The sequence below is a fragment of the Tachysurus vachellii genome, chromosome 20 (assembly GCF_030014155.1).
Source record: "Tachysurus vachellii isolate PV-2020 chromosome 20, HZAU_Pvac_v1, whole genome shotgun sequence".
NCBI lineage: Eukaryota > Metazoa > Chordata > Actinopteri > Siluriformes > Bagridae > Tachysurus > Tachysurus vachellii.
This window is the reverse complement of record NC_083479.1, coordinates 8,478,777-8,502,461: the sequence shown is the minus strand read 5'-3', so window position 1 is coordinate 8,502,461 and position 23,685 is coordinate 8,478,777. Positions and strand designations below refer to the sequence as shown.

General features: G+C 38.4%; 1 protein-coding gene across 1 annotated transcript in view; it reads right to left on the bottom strand.

Annotated features, from left to right (window-relative positions):
- Window positions 1-23,685, bottom strand: part of dchs1b (dachsous cadherin-related 1b) — a 90,986-nt gene that overhangs the window by 13,898 nt on the left and 53,403 nt on the right. Inside the window, exons 3-8 of the mRNA XM_060895697.1 lie at window positions 5,816-6,004; window positions 3,631-3,862; window positions 2,920-3,156; window positions 1,778-2,815; window positions 813-1,000; window positions 497-593 (exon numbers count right to left, since the gene is read on the bottom strand). Of these exons, the coding sequence (XP_060751680.1) occupies window positions 497-593; window positions 813-1,000; window positions 1,778-2,815; window positions 2,920-3,156; window positions 3,631-3,862; window positions 5,816-6,004 (1,981 nt within the window). The remainder of the gene's footprint in view (window positions 1-496; window positions 594-812; window positions 1,001-1,777; window positions 2,816-2,919; window positions 3,157-3,630; window positions 3,863-5,815; window positions 6,005-23,685) is intronic.

The following is a 23,685-nucleotide window of genomic DNA, read 5'->3' as shown; positions in this document are numbered from 1 at the left end:
CAGGGATGTAACTGTAGTGTTTCAGCTTGGACGTGAAATGGAATTAAGATGATATATCATGAAGATATACAAAATAACCCATAATATTGCTGTGAAGGGGAAAACAGCATAAAAGAGCTATCAAACAAGTTTGGGCCAAGATTCTGTAAAATAATATTTTATTCTAAAGAAAAAACCCAAACTTTGAACATACAGTGAAGCACCATTAAATCTATTAATAAAACATAGAAAAAACATGACGCAAGCACAACTGTGCTTAGAGGAGGCTGCCCCAGGAGATCAAACCCAACTCTGAGTAACTCTCAGCATTATGCTAGCATCCTCACTACATTTACATTTTTTATTAATAATGTATTATAAATTTAAAGATTTATACTTTCAACTAATGTAGTGTTTCACTTTCCACTACGTTTGCAATGCTGTTAATAATTTACATCTGGAAAGCCTGTTGTTCCTGAAACAGAGAGCTCCTACTGTAGAAGCATTACTTGTTTACCAGATAATGAGTAGTAGATTGTGCCATTCTCTCCTTCATCTGGGTCTTTTGCCTGCAGTGTTCCCAGAAGCGAGCCGGCAGGCAGACCCTCCTGCACCTGAAACACCACAAACATCACACACACCAAATAGTAATAAATCTGTATAACTTGTATGCTCTTGTATCTTGTAACTTCTCTTCCTTATGCAACACTTCTATAACATTCAACAGCCAGGCTATATTCAGTGACATCTCTATATATGTACTGTAGAGACAAGGTATACACTGTAATTATTCTTTATATATTTGTGCAAATTTTAAGGCATGTGGCTCTCACTTGGATAATTAGCTCCCTGCCAGGCAAGATGTGACTGAAGAGTGGGGCGTTGTCATTCTCATCCAGCACGGTGACATGAGCGGTTCCTGTAGCACTCCGAGGAGGCGTGCCTCCATCCTGTACCACCACCACCAGCTGGTAGCTGGACTGGTACTCACGATCCAGAGCTGCCCTGGTGCTGATCTCACCTAGAGAGAGAGAGGGCAAAACATAAACAAAAAATTTTTTTTTTAAATGTTGCAGTAAAATATGTCATATTGAGCTGTCCATCTAACCTAGAATTTGCATCAAACATGACACGTAAGCTGTCCAACTGCTACATGGTTATATACTCAAAAGCACGAGGGTGCAGTTAAAGAGTAAAAGTATGCTTTGTTTTTATCTATTTTTACAACCTGTATGTACAAATTAACACGTTAACATGTTAACTATTGGGAGGTCAGGACAGTTTACGTTTCAAAAGAGTTTACTTAACAACGCATATTCATGCAATTTTTGGTTCCCCATTTTGGTGTAATAGGTTTCATTACTGCATTTACCATATAACACTGTATATTATGATTTAATTATTGTTTACAATTATTTTGACATTTTCATCATTTAAAACAAAACATTTATTAAATACAATTACTATATTCCATAAGTTCAGTAAACTAATCAAATAATTGGTAAGTTGTCTAGACTGGACACAGACATTTCTGGTAGTTATGAAAAGTTCTATAAGACAAATATAAGTGAAATGAAAGGAAATGTTTGAGGAAATCCAAAAAACATGGCAGTAGGTGAATTTGCTACTTTAGGTGGGAATGTATGTGCATGGAGCCCTGTGGACGAATAGAATCCTATCTGGAGTGCATCTATCCTCAGGGAACAGGTTCCTGATCCACCAAAATTAGTAACATTAGTAAAATGCTTACTGTTACTAAATGGACAATTTAGTGAGCTTTAAGCTGTTTTCTTCTCACCAGTTTGAGAGTTGATCTGGAAGTTTCTATCCATATGCAGTAGCTTGTAAGTAAGCCGGCTGTTGAGTCCAGCATCACGGTCAGTGGCTGAAACTCTCCCAAATCCTGTTCCTGCAGGTAAGTTTTCTCTTACTGCTAGGAAGACCCTCTCCTGGGAGAATCGAGGTGAGTTATCATTTTCATCTGTTACAGAGACCCGCACGGTGGCACTGCCAGTCTTCTTTAGCTGTCCCCTGCCTGAGCTGGCCAGTACAGTGAGCAGGTAGATGTCTTTGGCCTCCCTGTCCAGTGCACTCTTCACAAAAAGCCACCCGCTGTCTGAGACAATCCCAAACCCTGCCGCATCCCCATCAGGCCTAATATGGTAGTAGACTGGAGTGGGACTTGAGGATAAGGCTCCATTTCCACCCTGATCCCTACTCAGGGCACGTACCTGCAGGAAACGGTTGTTCAGTGGTGTGTTTTCCTTTAGCTCCACACGATATGTCATTGTGTCAAACACTGGCCCTTGGTCGTTCTCAGCCTGAATGTGCACTACAAGAGTGAAGGTGGCGCTGAGTTGAGGGGCACCACAGTCCTTGGCTAGCACCAACAAGTCATATCGAGGAGCACTCTCATATGAAAGGCTTCCTATCAGGCGGATTTCACCACTGCTCCTGTCCACACTGAATGTGCGCTGGCTTTCTGATGATAGCAGGTCAAAGCTCAACTGCCCATTGGCTCCTGAATCACGGTCCTCAGCCTTTACCCGGTACACTACATTTCCAATCTTAGTAACCTCAGGCAGCAGCAGAGACTCTGACGATGAAGGCAAAAAGGTGGGTGTGTTATCATTGACATCAGTGATGGTGACATGGACTAGTGTCTGGGCAAACACTGGAGGGGAGCCACTGCGAGCCTGGATCTCCAGTTCCAGTAAGGGCCAAGCCTCATGATCCAGAGGGAGGCTGGTGCGCAAAGCTCCTGTCTCTATGTCCACAGTGAAGTAGCCTTCTGGATCACCAGAGGAGATGGTGTAGGAGATGCCCTTAGTGGCTCCTGGAAGAGGAATGAGGAAGAAATATACAGTTAGACATGCAGGAATAGTAAATAATTTCAAGAAACTAATTATGTGTTACACATTAGGATTATCTAACACTCACCATTTTTGCTGTTAGCAGACACTACACCGACTTCTGTGCCCCTCAACACATCTTCAGGCACAGTGAAGAAGTACTGCGCCTGCTCAAAGACGGGGGGTGCTACAGAGCCAGCCACAACACTGATGTTCACTCTAGCATTAATAGGCACTGTGAGCCCACCTCCATCCAGTGCCGTGATCACCATTGTAATGACAGAGTTGGACTTTCCATGCAAAGAGCGGGACAGCGAGATTACACCTGTAGAGAAACAGAAAAAGCACTCAATCACACACAAAAAAAAGCACACAACATCACACAATCATCACAAGTTCTTTACTGATCACATAGTTAAAAAACACATACATACAAAATGATACTAAATTCGACATGCACAAAATGTACTTCACCACACTAAATTTGACTGCAACTCACAATTACTGTAATTTCAAAAAGTAAAATGGCAAATCGCAAAGTAGCACTAGTTTTGTCAAACATTACAAATTACATGACATATGAGTAGACATATGAGTCCAGTGACACTGAAGAATGTAATCCAAGACGGAAGTCAACATGGAACTAGTGAAATGAGTGGAAATTCAGACCATCTGTTAGTTTCATCAAATATTTAAAAATTAAACTGATTCATATAAATGAAGAATTTTAAATAGCTAATTCTTTTTAAAAACAAGTAATAAGTTATTTACAATTTTTAACCATCAAACACACACACACCTGTGTCCTTGTTAAGGGTAAAGAAGTTTGAGCCTCCACCAGGCACTGTGCCGTATGTCACTTTGCCATTCTCTCCTGCGTCAGGGTCATGGGCTGATACTCTTATAACGGAGGTTCCTGGAGCACTCTGAGAGCTCAAACTGACTGCATAGTTTACTGGGTAAAACATGGGCCTGTTATCATTAATATCCAGCAATGCGACATTAACATAGGCAGATGAGCTCAGGCCACCCTAAGAAACAGAAATGTGGGAGAAACATTAACTACGTATTATTCTCAGAATAACAACAGCGTTACTAGGCACAAAGTTATATCTACACCAGGTTACATATGTAACCCAGTTCCCTGAGAAGGGAATGTGATGCTGTGTCATGGCTGATGCTATTGGAACACTTTCTTGTGGAAGTTGTATCTGAAGTTCTGTGTGAAATCATGCTGATTTTTCTACTTGAGTAGGTTATGTGATGGAGCAGAGCGTCCCAGCAAGACCATTAAAGGGCATCTATGACACATTACTCCTACTTACCTGAAGGAAGTTCGAGTGGACACCCAGATTGTGGTAAACGACACACTCGTTCCCCTTCTCAGAGAACCAGAGAGGTTACATACGTAACCTGGTGTAGTTCCCTTCAAGAAAACTTGGTACTGCGTCATGACGCTATGGGAATGCCAATACCAACGCCAGGAGACGTCTGTCCCAGAGGTCGTTAAAGGGCACAAATTAGCCAGGAGCAGAACACCATTAGCCCTGTAAAACCCATGACCCAGGAGTAGGGTCCAGGTCAATGTTATAGAACCTGAAATGTGTGAAAAATATCCTGAAGCGGAATGCCTCTAGCCAGAAAAAAAGCGCTCTTTGAACCTGATAGGGAGGAATCTGTCATCAGAGTTTTGCAACATTGACACACCCTAAGAGTGAGACCCAAGGTGAGAAACCAGAGCCTGTCCACATACAAAGGGTATAAGCTCATGACGTGTGACCCTGAAAAGGGTGTTTCGGTGCTAAAAAAAGGGTGTTCTTTTATCTCCTTTATACTGCCTCTCTGTACCAACCAATGCAGCCATGGAATGGCTCTCTTAGTAAGTCAGAATGTTATCCCTGCAAAACAACCATTGAGTGCACCGCTGCACTGACTCGACTTGCTACCATGTAGGCCTTCCCTATAAGGGCCGACGTGGCCCAACAGGGCTTCAGTGGGAGTGCAGACTTCCTACAAGTATCTGATGAAGTGGAGAGATACTGTAGGTCAGAAACTCTTCAATCCTAGGCATACCCGTGTTCATCTACAGTAGGCCCACAATGGCTGAATAGTTAGCAATGGACAAGGAGAACAAACGGGCTGAATAAGGATTATTCTACAACCTAAGCTAAGCTAAGCTTAGCAACAGCATGGGTAATCACCTCCAGGAGCTCTTTGAACACCACAGCGTGCTCTGGAATTTGACTGCTGCTTGCTCCTTGTTGCCGACTTCGAACTCTTCAGAGTCCGATGAGGATAACATATCCTTATCCAGGTCAGGAGAAATCACAAAGTGAGCCCTCCAGACACAGCTTCCACAAATAAGTGTTCCCAAAGAGTCAGCCATGATGCAGCATCGAGTTCCCTTAAAAGGGAACAAAAGAGTTTCTAGGCTTGTAATTACATTTTCCTTTACTAGTTTTGTTTTATGAATGGTTAAATAATGGAAATGTGAACTGTTACTTATTGCCGTCATAGAAGTGTGTGTGTGTGTGTGTGTGTGTGTGTGTGTGTGTGTGTGTGTGTGTGTGTGTGTGCTTATGCAAGTGTGTATGTGTTGAAAGAAAAAAGAAAGAAAGAAAGAAAGAAAGAACAGTGAGTGTGTTTAAGTGCGGTACTGTATATAAACAAGGGAAGTTGCATTTTACTGGAGCTTTAATAGCTCATGATTGTTCTTCCTGGTAGCAAAAATGGAACTCTACTGAGTACTGAATCTAATAGCTACTCTAATAGAATGAATATGATTTGACAGAAAAAATACACATTTGTATCAAATCACTATATGCTAGAAAAAGAAAGAAACAAATTGTATTAATTGCATGAGCCAAAGAAGAATGTCATTGGACCAATAAAATTAGTAAAGACTTGTTAAAAAAATCTGTCAGCATTTTGGATCTATATAATGAATCAGTATGATGAATCTGTATTTGGAATCTCTTACTTACCCCATCAGTGGCAGTGACTGTGAACTCATAGCTCTCAGATCCCTCATCTCGGTCGAGGACTGTGCTAGTGCAGATATGCCCTGTTTCTTTATTAATGCTGAACACTGCTGGAGGAGAAATGGAGGGTCCTGAACCTATAGAATAGGTTATTGCACCAAATGAACCACCATCAGCATCGACTGCCGTCACCTATAGAAAAGAAGACGACAAACAGATATTTTATTAGTACTACAGCCTGTTATTACTCTTAGCTAGATACCCATTGCTTTTTAAAGTAACAATTACAGCTCTTGGCAGATGCCTTTACCCTGAGTGACTTACAGTTTCTTATACAACTAAGGTTTCAAACTCAAACCTTCCAATAGTCCAAAACCTTAACCATTATGCTAACATATTATATTTAAATTACTTGTTGGACCAAGCTTCGTTTATGGCCAACATTATTTACTTATGCACTGTAGAGTGTAAATACAGAATGTATGTGAGAGAGAGAGAGAGAGAGAGAGAGAGAAAGAGAAAGAGAGAGAGAGATTTAACTTGTACATATGGACACACAAGCCAAATGTACTGATGTTACACAAAGAAAACCATTTGTTTTTCTAGGCATCTTGCCTCTTCTCAGTACTGCCATTTAGACAGCATCTTAATCATGCATTCGTGATACATACCACTCAAAAGAAGAAATAAAAAATACACAGATGACAGTTTGGCAAGGACCAGTCAGGGCCATTATCAGATCTGTAGAAAAAACAGGACAGGTGTCTTGAATTTTTGAGTTACAAGAGGCAAAGTAAGAGTGTTAAAACATTGTTTTGCCATGGAACGACTTTATCTGTCCACCAGCTGGGAGACGGGAAGCCTGAGTTTACAACTCAGGTCAGGTCAAACACATCTGTCCTCCAGAAGTTTTCTTATAATACCAAATTCTGAAAAGTAGATTTGTTTCTCTTCAGATACCTCTCAGTTTATTCTAGGATCAAGCTTGGCAAGTTAACTTTAGCAAAACTGTAACTTAATATATTATAAATTTGGCTTAGCTAGTGTCAGACCAACAAGCTAAAAAAATCAGTTGTTGAACAATAGGAAAAGATGATCGAATTCAAGCAGCTATGCTGCACACTTCCTGACAGCTAAACACCATCAAATCATGCCAAGGCACCAGACATCAGGTGCTATCCAGGAGGTACTCGAATGGAAAAGTCATGACCTCTGAGCTTCACTTTCTGGCCTCTGTTCCTGATACACTCAGTAAACGGAATAGCACAGGTGGTCCAAGAAAGACCTCATACATCATTTAGATACATGCATGTAGCCTTAAACCAAAAGTTCCCTTCAAAATATTAGGAGGAAAAGACTTTTCACTTTACAAAGTCTGTTTCTCAGCATTTTTTGGCTTTTTGAACATGTTTGGCTTTAAAAAACAGCTATATTACTTTGCTTCATGTCATTTCCACCAGCAGTAAAATAGAGTTTTCTATAAGAACTTCAGACTTTGAATATTGGCCAAACACGACCAAGTGATTTGTCTCTGAGTCAGTGCAAAGCTGAGGTGCTTCGTTCTCATGATACTGCTGTGGATTCCCTCATCCTCTCCAATATTCTTTATACTAACCTTTTGTTCTATGTTTATATTCTGTAAAGCTGCTTTGAGACAATGTCAATTGAAAAAGGCGCTATACAAATAAATTTGAATTGAATTAAATATTCATCTGGCTTAATCTTTCTCAAGTAGTCGAAAGACTGGCTGATTACCAAGTGGTTCAAGTTTACACCTGTTACACAGAAAACCACTTTAACAAATTTGCAAGGATATTTGTATACATATGAGAATAAATGCTTTGAGTATAAGTAAAACTGTGAAACAATTTCTGACTGGAAAAAAAAAGGACTGATGGATTCACCATGCTCTCCAAGTGGTAATGGTTTAACAGCACAATTCGTTAAAACTAGTCAGTTTTAATAGTTTTAGGCCTTTGAAAACACTCTCTCTTAGTACAAATAAGACTACCATCACGGAGATTGCTATCCCAGCTGCAGATACCTTCACCATTACCACTTTGCCTTACCGTACTGACAAGATCAGTCTAACATATTTTGATGGTTCTGTTATCTTTTAGCTGTCATGATTCCTGGAATTTGTACGTAATTTGGGAAGTTCAGGCATCTGTGATATTAATTTGGGACACTGCTCTGTCCAGGACTGAGAGTCAGTTGTCCATACTGGAAAGCCCATTGAGATCCAACTTGTCTCAAGATGACCTCAGAATTATCTGGATATTATCTTAGACATGACTGAGATCATAACCGGTACAGTATCAGCACCATTTGGGAAGAAAGAGGAAATTAATCAAAAAAAGAAAAAGTATTTTTAAATGAATGAATGTGTCTCAAAAAGATGCCAAAATATGCCTTCACTTTTTTTTTAAGATTCCACCTAGCATTCTAAATACATGTATTCTTATGTGAATTATAATGCTTAGGGCATGGAAATCTTTTCTCAAAGAGTGTATTGGGAATTTCAGTGGTTATAATTTGGTCAGGTGTGGGGGTAATGGGGCATGACGGCTAAAGCTGGGAAAGCTTGAGTTTACAGTCAGTGGTGAATTTGAGTCATAACTGAGAGCCCTTTGGGGTGCAAATTATGAAAAGAATTATTGGGTGTCAGTGCTGAGTTGGGGCCTTTTGGAGGAACTGTGCAGACATCCTCTTTGCATTGTGAGACTGTCCTGAGACTGACTGACAAGACGATGGCTACATCGATTCTCTATGCACGCTGAGTTCATAGATGGAAACAAATACACACACATCCTGTGGGATACAAAGCTTTTATGAAAACTTGCAAGGTAAAGATAAGGCATGATACACAGAAGCTGGATTAAAAAACTTGGAAATTAGAATTTTGTACATTTTTTATTTATCACCTTAACATCACATAACCAAGCAGATAAACCAACAAAAATGAGTAAATACCCAAACTCTGATGTACAGAACAAGGCAATACATGTCTCTTAGTAGAAAGTCTGTAGAGTCTGACTGATTTTGTTATTTAGTCATGAAGAACCTTTGACACTGACACCAGGCATCCCGAGCTATACCTGATGTGAAAAACACACCATTTATGGCACCATGACACTGACACCAATACTGAGCTCAGTGATATGAATCAGACTGAATCTATCAGGTTAAACCTGTCAGGACTACATTGTAGGTGACATCTCTATGTGTATAGCTGTATTTAAAGATGTATCCATAGTTACCTAGACAGCTGGGTCCTGACCTGAGGAAGCATTTTTTATAACATAAGCTATAAATATTATAATCATCCTTTGCCCCTTGGAAGTGTTAGCATTATTTTAGCTTTAATACTATAGTAACAGAAGTAGAAAGAAAAAATGCAATGCAATGTAATGTAATGTAATGCAAACCCAGCCATTAAGCAGTTAACCATTACATTTTTACAATTTAACAAATTATGAAATAATCCTCTACAATGGTCCAACCCAGCAACTGAGTTATTTAAATATGTTTAACTGTAAGGTAAAAGCAGCACTGTAAGAAATCTGAAAGTCGACATATATTTTGGTCTTATAGATAAGGTGGTTTGAAACAGTAATGCAGTAATTCTATCTGGATGAAGGCATACTCCTACAACTGAGACCCATTTATTCCTGAGGTCACACTCTGTGCAATCACTCCCAGGAAAGAACACATACCACTGTATACCATAACTCAACTCTTTCTTAGGCATTATGTCTCTCATGAGATGTTGAGCAGGTCCCATACATATTAAACACTGGTACAAATAATGACTCAGAACCTGATTTTATAATTCACATCGAACTGATTACCACTGTATGACTTACACATCCAGACGTCCACGTCACACTTTTCTTATTAGTTTCAGTGTAGTTACTCAGAAGTAGTTACATCTGAAAAATTAAATCGGAAGTTTCGAGTTTGGGTATTAAAATCCAGCACAATCTATAAACAATAGCTCATGTTTGCAAGTGAGTGATTTTATGCCTTTGTCTTGTGAACTGAATGTGTGTCTTCCTGAATACAGTCATCTAGCTGACAAAACTGTATAAGCACTAATTGTGAAAATAATAGTTTAGCAAATTCAGCAAAATGGCCAGAAGCTTCTTGCTGTATTTTATAAGTGTTGTAAATGGTTTGTTATTAAATTGCTTGGTGTGAATAACATGTGGTCTAAATTATTAATCCTGGGGTTTATCTATCGATAGCATACTGTATAATGTCAAGGTAAAGTTAAAATGTGTATGTACTTTCACTAAGAGGGCTTTCTCTGGTTAAACATTGGGGTATTGGTTTCAGACACACATGCACTATGTTTGTCTAATACAAATGCAGTATAAGTGTACAAACATATTTGCTGATGGATCAGCAAATGTGTAAACAGAACAGTAATCTGAATCACTCTGCATAGCTAATATGGATTAACCAAGAAAAGTCATGTATATTCAATGACCTTAATATTGTAAGGTTCTATCAAATTTAAAAAGAAATAAAATACATTGTATCATTGGAAACTCTCACAATCATTGCTTTGCTTTTCCATAATCATCAATAATAGATTATTTTCTATGTAAATGTGAACGCATGTTTTTTCCTGATTCTGTCATTACAAGTGCCACAAAGGTCAGTTAATTACAGTGCTTCAATCCTATGAAAATCTTCCTATATACATCAATATGAAATTCTGTCTCCTCTGGTGATAATAACAACCTTTTGAAACTTGAAATATGACATAAGCTGAATTAATCATCATTTCACATTACTCATGCATCCAGCATGGAGGGCAGTTAGTATCTACACCTGACACCGCAGTTTAAGCCCCAGACAACTCTTGGAGTTGATTCTCTGAACAGCTCTTGAAGAGAGAGCTTGAAAACAATGTCCAAATCTCTCTGGAGAAAGTGGTCTCAAGTCTGGAAAAAATGCTATAGTGTGAAAATTACCTAAAAGAATTAAGAGGACTTGAGGAATTGTTTAAAACAATGACAGAAACACTTCATAAGTAAATGACTATGAGTGGATTAAGATGGATTGTCTATTTTAACAAACTTAAACGGCACTTATCGTCAGTTAATCCCCTTAAGTTAACACTTGTACAAATGGTGCAGCAAACAGAAGACAGATTTTGTCTACAGTAAATACACACTGCATACAGAAAAACAAAGATATGAAAACAACAAGCAGTTGAAGCACAAAGCCTGTGAAACTAAAGTATCCATTTTTTCTATTCGGAAAGAAATGGACACTAAAACACTTTAGCACTAAACACCAAAAAGCCTGACTTAACATTTCCTTTTAACGGTCAGTCCTTAGAGAGCTGGGTTAAAACAGCCATTAACTTTTCATTCAATCGTCTCCAAGTCATTTAAAATTAAAATGAGCATTGGAATTGAGCCTTGGGACCAGTTATATCTCTCTGCTAAAATCTCAGAGTTAGTTTTGTCTAATAAAAAAACACAGATATAGTCATTCAGACAGATCAATACTGTGACGGGTGTTAAGTGAAAAGAAAAAAAGAAAAAACAGGCAGCGTTCATTTTAACTATATATTATAATAGCATAAGCTCCAATCTGTAAGTACAGACACTGTAAGTCAGTGGGAAAACATTTCATTTTCCTAATGGCATTTCCTGAGCAAACAAGCACCAACCAGTAGAGACTCATAAACTGTATTAACTGAACACTCCTGAGGTCTTCGGTATTGATCTGGACAGAGGAATTGTGAAACAATCAACTAATAACTGGGTGTAGCCCCAGTGGTGCGTTATGATTAATACAAAGCATGCACTATGTGAACGTTGTGCATTGGAAGTAGGATGGTTAGCCAGAATCCTTAAATAAAATATTCCCAGGACACAGTTCAAAGGGATGTATTTCTAAAACTGTATGGAGGTCTGTTTTGCAGAGTGGTGTGGTTGAGGTGGTTTCCCCCAAACCCATCCATAGTATATTGAAAGTCTGTAAGTAGATCTGTATGCTTGTTATATAGCTATAGTTAATGCTCAAACATTGTTTGAAACTGCAATAGTATATTTGTTAATGATGACTTGGGTAGAGAATGAAAGAATGGAGGAATGGAACAATTACATTTAAATGTTTTAAATGTAAAATTTATTTTATTTATTTATTTTATTAATAGTACCAGTATGACTAGATTGAAGATTTATAAGCCTTTATTATAAGGTTTTGCTGTTCATCATTCAGTAAAGAATTCTATGGAACATTTACTGTTTGTTTGGTTTCTGCTTTTACTACGTCACTAAAACGTTTATTTGCATTTGTATTTTTTCCCCCTATATTTGAATGATTTTTGTTTCCTTTGAATCCATTGAAGGTTTCTAACTAAACCTGACCATTCTAAGCATTCATAATCACTCTTTATTTGCTCAATCATGTGTACATTTTGCCCGTGCTCCTGATCTATTAGTCGGCCGTTTCCAACTTACTGTACGTGTAGATTATAGAATGCCCATGCTGTCTTTAAGCACACAACATAAAAAACTTACTTCTTGTGAAACTGCAGTATTTTTGTTCATCCAGAATAATTTTGCTTATATACAATAAAAACCTTGTGTAGCCAGATTGTATTTAAAAGGCCTAATTGAATAATAATGGTATACAGTAAGCGAGAGAATCTGGCATCACAAGATGCACAGAAAGATTTTATAAATTCTTCAGTGAACACAATGAAAGGTGGTTCATTACTTACAGAGAAAAAAATATTGGTAATCAATTTCATTTGGCTCAGAGAGAAACAGTAGACAACTAAAATAGAGAGTGAAATATTGGAGACTTTTAATCCAAACCAATTAGAAGAAACAGACTTGAACTGGCATTTTCCCCTAAGGTAATGTCTCTACTGACAAAAAGTGCAGTTTGTAGCAAACTGAATTATTTGTTAAGCAGGAAATTGAACCTTAATCAAGATTTACAGGCTACACTGTGTGTACACTATTAGGATTTGCCTTTTAGAGGTTCTATAAAGTAAATGTACAGAGAGGATGTTTCTCTTTCCCAAAGCTTTTGTAAAAATGCCACAGGACTCTTTTAATTTTATGGGATTGTGAGGAAGAAAAGGTCGGTCCCAGTCCCACATCTTGTGTTCTTTGAAGTGGAGTCAAGGGCTACAGTATGGATAACTTTTTAACCAAGTTAAGGGAAAAGATGTATACAGGACGAGCCATCGAGTTTTGAAAATTTAATTGTTTTTTTTTTTAAATTTGGTTTATGCTCACATTTCTAAGCAACTGCTAAATGGTTGTATGTTTGCTATCTATAGAAAACATATACTGGCAGATTACAGAATATGTCAATGCTAAAATGTCACTTCTCACTTGTGATCTCCCACTTGTGATCTGCTCAGTAGTGTTTACAGGCAAACAGTGGTGTTATTTAAGCGTTGGAATTGAGCCTTGGGACCAATTCAATTAATTGTGTGATACTAACATCCTCTTTAGGAATGCTCAACACACAACCCTGTATAGACTCACCATTTCAGAGAAACGGCATCTAAACACTCTCTTGCTATACATTAACTTCACTTTGAGAAAAAAATACACACTATGATGAAGGATTCAGTTGTAGGCATACTGTATGTCACAAAGATCTTTATTGTTGAGACAAACAAGACAAAGTCGTCATCTAAAAATGTTTACAGTTAACATTAAAGGCTCAAGTGCTGAACAAATAGCAGAAGTAAGAGCAGGCAAGATCAAAATCGTGACTTCAAAACAAGGTCAAACCAGAAAGACAGTTAATAAATTAACAGCTTGGTATAGACTGGTACGACAGGACACAGAGCATACACCTCACAAACACACGTGTGTTTTTCACATGTCCTTATAAACTGTCAGTGATCGGCACGGAGATGACTGAATCCAGGTGTGTGTAATCTTGTGATTATGGGATGTGCAGTTGGATGCTGATTCCAGAATATCATGTATCATGCTTAGCATAATACACATCCATTAAAATATAACCTTGTTGAATTCTTGATTCTGACTGGACAAAAGGTGTTAATTAAAAGGACTTCAGCTTATATAATTCTATTCAATATTCAATTAAGTAAGCAGACATTTCACTTACATAATTTAAAAACACTGACATAGTCAAGTTTTCTGTGAGGAGATGTTTATGTGCATTTTCAAAAGGTGTCTGACTTTGTAACAGTCAGTTCATTCATGCATATTAACTTACCCATGTCACTGAATAGCGTGATAAATGCAAATCTTGGTTAAGATCTGAAAAATGTAGCGTAGCTTTACCTTACTTGCTGTGTTTTTTTGTTTAAGAACTTGTGTTCTTCTTTGTCCCCATAGTGTGAACACCTCACATCCCACTTAACACCAAAATTATTCTAATCATTCAGTATTGATTTCCTCATTCCTCACTCATTCCACACATCTGGACTGGAGAAATCAATAGATTTAGTGAATCATACATCATGCTGATGGTCACCCAGAACAGCCAACAAACACTGATGCTTATTCAAGATAATTAACTTTAGCCTATATAAATAAACGCTTTTGTAGTCCATGTCTAAGCCTATGGAAAACCTAAAGTGTTGGATGTTCCACACAATTTGCTTTGTATAATATTAGTATGGGGTTTTAGGACAGATAGGAAGGATATAGTGAGAAAGAAAAAAAAAAAAAAACAGAACCAGAGCTGGAGTTAGTCCATAAAATGCCTTGACCTCACATGGCATAGACTTCTCATCTCAGTGCTTTTACTTATCCAAGACGTCTGAATAAGAGAGATAAAGGGAGGAGGGGAAGAAAGGGAGGAGGAGTTTGAGAGAGAATGGAATAAGACAGAGGCTCCAAAAGCATGAGAGACTATGAGGAACAGCACTGTTAGGAAGGAAATATAAGCCCATTAAATCACTGCTGTCATTCAACAGGCATTCTTCCTTGTCTCTCAGCTCAGTTACGTGGCTGCCCAATATCCAAACAGCATTATACATGTTTACCCTGACCCTGCCACATTATACACTCCAAACTGGAGCCTAATCACTGCCGCAGCATAAGCAACTCAATCATATGTGCAGAAACGAGCACTCCTCCTTTACTGGAGTCAGTGGTGGTGCAGAGGGGGATGAAACAAAGGATGCGGAAAGAATGAGGCAGAGGAGGGGGGTTGGGTAGCAGGAGGTGGGATGAAGGACCAGTCAACCATGGAAGAGTAATGTCCAGAAGGGTATACTGTTAGAGATCCATAAATGCAAGCAAATAGACTCAACACTGCTCCAGAAACCAGCAGCACAATCTGTTACCCTATTTACAATACTGCTTTAATCAGCATAAATAAGTGTGTGTGTGTGTGTGTGTGTGTGTGTGTGTATTTGTATGTGTGTGTGTCACTCACTCACCAGAAACCTTAAAAGGAACACCCATACTCCTGTACATTTGTGTTATCATTCAATCAGTCAATCGTGAGGCAGCTTAGCTTCGGTTATCATCAGAACATAAAATATCAGAAAGGGAGAAATATGATTCTACACAGTGATAGATATTGATGTTTTTTTCCAAAACTGCTGGTCTTTTAGCTAGATTTATTAGCTAGTTAATATATTAAAAATGAAACATAGAGAGTAAAAATGAAAGGAAAAAAAAAAAAAAAAAAAAAAGTCACTATCACTGAGAGCTGTATGGGATGTGATGTGTTACATTGCTCTTTTTTTTACCTTGTATTTAATAATAATAATACATTTTAGCTAACATCTTAAGATTTCATGTTAATAATTTAATGTGTCCATTGTATCCATATTTGGTTATATGAATGAAAATATTTTCCGCATTTAAATGTTTATATATGTATATATGTAGATATGTATATAATAAATGTATACAATGCATACATAACTTTGTCTGCACAGTGCAAAACAACATTAGCTCAAGAGATCCTGACATGCTAAATGTTAAATGTAAATATAATGCTAAAGCAAATAACACTAACAGTATCCCTCTATCAGCAGGAGAAAAACCATGTGGACACTGAAAGCAAATGTGAAACTCCCAAGCCTCCAAGCTCCAGTGCTCTGGTGCTGTATTTTCAGATTTATTCCTTAATGATCTGTTTTACTAAAAACATCTGTCAAGCATTTAAAATCATTGTTCCTGCACTTCTCACTCATTCTCCTTCCTCAGTCCGAATCTGGATCTGGTGATGGACCTGAGTTGCATGAATAGGTCAGGGTCAAAGGTCAGGAAGTCACAACTGCATGTTCTATCTTAACCTATGACCTTTTGCTTTCTTTGGTGCTGACATGCTTTCTCTGTGTCTCTGAAATGAGAGTGCCATCCATTATTTGATACACTGAGGAAACAGCTGCTATAACAGACGCAAATGAATAAAAAGGACACTAAAGTTCAACTAGTCAGGGGTCCATTTAAGCAGTGATATCGATCACCATATTCATGAAGACGATGGCTTTCAAATAATCTGATCACGAAATGTTACTTAGACACAAAAATGCACAGTTAAAGTATTTCTGTAAACACATCCCGTTGTCCCCTATTGTGTAGGACTCTGACTGTACCTTTAAATAAGGAAAAGCAAATGTATAAATATGATAACAATCATCCAAACGCAACAGCAAACGATTTAACTGCATGTTGTGTCTTATATGTGTTGGTCTGCAAAAACCCTTCACATGGTGCAGTTTTTATATTTCTATATAGTTCCAAAAACAATGGGCTTTCTTGAACTTTAGTGTGTTTCATGTTTGCAAACATACCATCTGCAAATAATTATATAGATTTTTTATGGTTATCTAGCAAACTTTTACACTTAGCCTTATTATTCTTAATCTTACTGCTGATGTACACACACCATACTGTCCACTTTATTAGGAACACCTGTACAACTGCACATTCATGCAGTGATATAATCAGTCAATAATGTGGCAGAAGCACAATACATTCAATTCATCCAGATGCAGGTCAAAAGCTTCAGTTAATGTTCACATTAAACATCAGAATGAATTGATCTCAGTGATTGATCGTGGAGACTGAAGCCCTTCTGACGGATTCTTTTGTTTTTCTGCATAAAGACTGTAGTGTGTGAAAATCCCAGGAGATACAGTTTAGTCCAAGTTTCTGAAATACTCAGATCAGTCAAGGAGATCAGCAAAAACTAGCACGAGCCATCAGCTCTGGCGAAGTCACAGAGATCACACTTTCCCCCCATTCTGATGTTTAATGTGCTGCCATGTGATTGACTGATTGGGAAACTGTACAGGTATACAGGTGGGCACTTTGTAATATTCATATAAACAGTCGCAAGCAGACTGTATCATGTCACAATATTATTATTAATATTATTAAATAGTTTTTTTTATTGTAATTTAAAATTCTTGATAATCTTGGCACCCCTGAGTTTGGTTTTCAGTGTTTATTGCACAATTATTTGTGGTTTTTTTTTCTTCTCTTTGACATTTTTAGCTTTATTGCTTTGCGGCTTGAAAGGTCCATTTCGGTAGTTGACTTCTCAATTCATACTCTGTAAAAGACACTTTCTTTTGGCAGACAAGTGCAGATCCGATATCCCAGGTGCATCAGACTAACCAATCTTTTTCATGACAACATTTTCATCTTTCCCTGGTGTGCTGTTTGATGTAGGCTTACGATGCACTGACCTAGCACAGAGACAGTGCTAATGATGAAGAATAACTGAGCAGAGTAATATAACACAGAATGTGAAGTCGCTGGACGGTTTTGTATTGCCCTGACTTCATGCATTAGGGAGAGTAAAAGCAGTTAAATAACAGAACAGGTCAAAGTGGGCGCACACATCAAAGAGACATTAGCTCTTGGAACAGAGAGGGGGAACAACAATTCCCCAATAATCCCAGTAAGACTTAAGGAGCTGTATAGGGAATGTATTGCATAATGAAATGAGGGTGAGAAAAAGGGCAAACTCAAACAGGAACGAGTGCTGTGCAAGAAAAAAATAATAAAACTTCAAAATGACGAAAATGACGGTAGTTTAGATAAATAGATAGTTTGACAGACAGAGAGAGAGAGAGAGAGAGAGAGAGAGAGAGAGAGAGAGAGAGAGAAGGAGAAAAAGAGAAAGAGAGAATAAAATTGGGGGTGGGTGGGTAAATCCTTTGAGACCAGTTTAGTTTTAAGGCCTTGAAAAATGCCTCAGCATAGCCTTCACAATGCCTCTAATGGAAGCCATATTGGATTAGGCCAGTGTGAAAGCACATCCCATCCTGCAAATCATGACATGAATGCCATGTGTGAAGAAACAAATCATAATAAATGCCTGCCAATTGATAGCTAACAACCACCTCAGCGGCCTAAATCAAGACAACACGCTCCCTCTACGACTTTAATTCTATTTTGTATTTTGTAAAGACACAATGGATTTAAAAAAATCTTATTTTGTGTGTTTGTTAGAACAGGGATGTTTGCTTAGCTGCGGCATAGCTCTTCTTTTTCAGTGCTCAAAAATCAATATGTTGTAAGGCCACATGTTTTAACCAGATGGTTAAAGGGTGAAAATCCCAAAACACAGTGAGGTGAGTCGGGGTCGTGACCTGTTATATCACCGTGAATATAAATCAGTGATCAGCATGAAGCCTGATGGGTGAAACAGAAACAAACAGTGAGGTGAAAGAAGGGATGACGATTGGAAGTGTGCAAGTTCAATTTCAAGAATGTTCCTTTCTGAGCGTGCATCCTGATCCTCTATTCCCTTTTAAACTCCTAATTATAATGTGGCATAATACTATACTTTATATCTTACATCAAATTCTTTTCACTATTAATAGTAATAACAAATCTCAGGCAAAAGAACAAAGAAAATGTTAAGGACAAGTCATTATTTATGGAAATCCTCTCACTCTCACAGAATTTGAGTTATGGAAAGAGGTTTGGGATGTGGAGAGAGTTGTTGAAAGAGAATTCCAGATCCAAAATAATCAGACCACATTCCAGGAAGGCCTCTTCCACCATCTCTCTCCTCAAATACACAGACACATGTGAAAGAGCATGAACTTCTGCAGCAACTGAACTTAATTCCGTGCCAGTGACACACATGCGGTTCTAGCACCTTGGGAAAAGAGGGGAGCGTTACAATTCATAAAGCACCTGTTGCATCCAAAGCAGTACACAACCACAAGCACTGATTTTCTTTTCCACCCCCCTAAAGGGCGCTGTTTATCTTGAAGGGCAGACTTCCGAGAAGCTCAGCAGGGAGCCGCACTTTAAAATAAAGCTGTCAGAGAACAGCCACAGGCCGGATGTATGGATGTAACCCTTATTGCTCTGCCGTGTGAGTGGCAGCCGCCTTCCCGAGAGTTCATTCACTGTGTGGCCTACACACGGACAGAGGGAGTGTGAACGTGCTAAACCAGGATATGCTGAAACTAGTTTATACTTAAGCTTGGATTGTATCAAAGAGGATTGCTGTGTGCACTAGATAATGAACTCATTCTCTGAACAAAAGTGGTCATAAATTGTGGCTGAGATACTGACTAGCGGTTCGTAGGAGTACGTAAGAGACACACATATGCTCTCATATGCAGGACCATGCAGACATGTGCACCAGACAAGACGCCCCAGTGCACTCCTACTCACAATCTATTTTCTCTGCTTTTGGCTACCTAAGGCTCCAGGAATGGCCAAGAAAAACAGAATGGCCAGGCGCAAGATAGCACAGGGGTTAGAGGGCTCCACAACTCCAGCTGAGAGATAAAGAACTGTGAGTGTTGTCAGATAACACTCGCATAAAAGCACACACACTTGGGAATATTCGTTCAGTAGAGTAGAATACCATCGAATAGAATTTATGATACAGGCTGTATATTTGTCACACATGTCCCTCTGTCAGGATATAACAACACTGAGGCATTTAAGAGCTAAACAACTTGCTAATTTTGCAGTAATAATGTTAATGGTTGATAAGGAATAAGAGCAGCGGGGTCACTGTTTTGTGAATGTGTCCTATTTGCCTAATTAACAGTATCTCCAGGGAAACACTGGTTTAAACACACCACTGGTTTATAGAGATTCTTATAAAGATGCCTTAGATTCCAAAGTTACATGCCACAAAAATGAGTCTAAAAAAAGGATTTCCACATATATTCTTCTGCAAAGAATATTCTTGCTGTGACTTTATGATTGTACAGTCTTCTAAGCTAAGATATTGATTGATGCAATTGACAAAATGAGCAAATTGGAAAATCACCAGGTTAATGGCATAACCAGAAGGGAAAGATACAGTACCATACTTAGTGACAATTTCATATTTAATCCAAAAGATATTACCTCAGAATATCTCTGCTACATACCAAGCGTTAAAGCAGCTGTGCTCAGGATCAATACACTTCAGATCAATCAAATTTACCCCTGACACTTTTCACTGCGTAGGGCAACACATCTCTTTTTCTCCCTGTAGCTTTCCTGCTGATGTGCTGCAGGAGTCATTGAGTTCATGGAGGAATTGTACAAGGACAGTGGAAAAGCCAGCTCCCCCAGAACTCGACGAAGGAACCACATGTACGGCTTCAAAACATAATTTCTCCTACATGTTACTGGCTCTGCTGACTCAATTTATTCTCAGACAGACAGCAATATATCAAAAGACATCAAGAATCTGTCACACTAGAGACGACTCGCTGTCCTTTCTAGATAGTTCGCATCTGTCGTAGCCTGTTTATGAATTAAGTCTTTGCTTTGTCAAAATCTGTTCCACAATCTTCAAATATGACACAAACGATCTCAGCAAATCCTTAAGAGACGGGGTAAATTTTAAGGATATGATATGGTATACAACATATCCTGATATGATATGATAAGGGTGATAATCATCAACCTTCATTGAATATTTATCCAAATCTTTATGAGTCATTGCAAACACCAATCCATGGACCATTGCACTAACACTCATGTTCATCCTACAGACAAAACAACACAGACCAGTAAAAGGGATTAAACCAGATGACCTTGATTCCTGTCCTTCATACCGGATGCATCTTCACCATGTTTCTGTATTACAGGCTCACATATTTATCTCTACTTATCTGATATGTTAGGGTTGACCAGAGAGTGTGCTGATTGATGATGCACATGTTCTAGCACATTGCAATATGAGTTAAGAAATGTGTAATGCAATAGGAACAAAGCTGAATTGTTAGATGTACAATATACACTGATTAGTCATAAAATTTACAAAAAAAAAAAAAAAAACAGTGACAGATAAAGTGAATTGAAGCAGCAGTGATTATCTCCTTACAATGGCACCTAATATATTAGGTGAACAGTCACTTCTCAAAGTTGATGTGTTGTAAGTAGGAAAAATGGGCAAGTGTAAGAATCTGTGTGACTCTGACAAGAACCAACTAGAAGAGCAGAAACTGGAACAAGAAACTGGAATCAGATCATCTCCAAAACAGCAGGTCTTTTGGTGTGTAGCCCAGTAAGTGGTCTAAGGAATGACAACCAGTAAACCAGTGAGAGTGTCATGGCTGCCCATGGATCACTGATGGCACAAGGTGCACCTACACAATATTAGGCAGGTGGTTTTAATGTTGTGGCTGAACAGTTTACTCTAATAAACTTAACATTACAATGGAATCACTACATCAGTGCCATTCTCTGGAATAAGAGCTCCATTCATCACATGATGTGTTGAGCTGTGTGGTGGACTATTACTTGATCAAAGCATGCTAAAATGGATTTAAGTGTTAGCTCCGGGCAAGCCAGCCCAATCTTCTAATGACCATGAGATCTACATGTGAGTATTAAGAGGTGAATACACTTATCTTGAAATAGTGACTGCTTGTTTTTAGGTACATGATGTACAAACAAGATGTCTTTCTGTCTTAACACAATGTCTAGGTAGACTACACCAAGCATTTGTCTATTGTTTATGCTTTCCCAGATTGACCTTGTTTCTATAACTAGTTACCTGAGTTCTTGCCTTGACCACATTGTTCTGTCTGCTGATCGCCTGACGTGCCTACTCTATTGATCTTGAATTTGCCTTTTAAATAAGATTGTTTGTGAAATTGTCATTAAAGCTCTCTCAGCTGCAGTTGCGTCTGCCTCAGCTTTTCTGCAAAGAAATGTAAGCGTTGTTAGCATCTACTGCTGCCCTATAAATTTAGTTGAACTCATAGGCTCCATCAGCCCCATTCTGTGACATTCATTTCCAGTTAGGAAAACAGTTCATCTGCATCTCTGTATAGATTCTCACACCTCTCACAATGACATTTGCTATGTGACTCTTCTATAATCTTCTATAATTAAAGATCAAAGTTTGTGCAACAGCTAAGTTCTTTACCTCAGCAGGGCCTCTCAGTGACCTCTAGATTCCCCATCCTCCTGCAGACAAGGTTCAAGAAGGACCACTGATTTCTGAGAGTATCTTTTCCCCGTGGCTCCATAATAGCTAAACCAGACATTCCTCTTTTGCCTGCTGATGTTTCCTGACCTCTAAATGACATTACTACGAAAGGATTGCTATCTTCTTTATTCTCTCTGTATCTGCAAAACAGAGACCTTGCATTCAAGCTTAGCTAGCAGTCTTCTGCCGTGTCATTTTTAGCTCAGCTCAGCACTTGCTGTAAAAAAATACAAAATGTAATGGATGTGCAGACAGTGGAGAATTCACAGATACTATGAAACACAGCGCAAAAGAGGATAGACGTAGACATTCATATTTTCATTTATGGCATTTGGCAGACACCATTATCCCGAGTGATGTATATTTATTAGACAGGGATATGCATTTCTTGATTATTCTTTAATGTTAGTCTTGTTCTGAGGTTTTATAGTCTTTAGCTATAGTTCAAACCTTGTCATATTATTCAGGCACAAGTGTGAGGTTGCTGGATGTAACTTTGAACTCAAATATATATTATTTATTCGGGGTATTGTCAGTGGTACACCATGGCATTAGTCTAAACAGGTTCAGTAAAATTCACAAATTATTAATTGAAGCAGAAAGCTGACAAGGGCCAAAACCAGAAAAATACAAGCGGCTAAGAGAAAGCAGTAACTAGAACACTAGGCAAAGACACAAGGAAATCAATGTTTAAAATTAAAACCACAAGGAATCATTGCTAATGAAATAATTTGACAAAGAGTTGGATGACAAAGAAAGCCACTGTATGACCAGATAGAACCAATGAACGAAGAGAAATTTAACAAGATTAGGAAGGTGGAAGCTGGGAAATAAAGGAACAGGTGCAACAAATCAACAGAATTAATGCAAACAGGAAGCTGTGATCATATAAGGAAACCGAATTAGCTTAGATGTGACATTATCTTCCATCATCAGTAATGATAAACATGTGCATGAAAACACCAAGGGTTGTTGTGGTCTTTATTATACAAGTTATTAAGGGTGCTGTTGAGTCTTATCCAGCTGAGAAAACTCTGTATTTAGACAACCCTTGTGCTAATTTGCTAAGAAATTTCTCCGGACTAAAAACAGAAATATCCAAGTCTTTGGTCTCCAAAATAAACATCACATATCCACATCCAATATTGAAAAATAAAAATCCACTCCACAGGTGCTTTAAATAAAAGTCTGGTCAAGGCAGCAAGACTCTAAAGCACAGCTTTATGACTGACTACACGGCGAATGAACAGGTTCGTGCCAGCCTGTTACGACGGTTTGACCTGATGACCTCTGGGAACAGAGTGATGATGGGAATATGAGTCTGACTTATGTCCTTGCCAAGAGAGTGAGAATAAGGGTTAAGACGCCAACATCCCTTTGAAGACTAATAAGAGGACATTCCAAAGGAGCCCTCACAGCCCTCTGTCTAACCAAGAACAAGATCCCAATAAGATTACAACTGTGATTAGAACTGT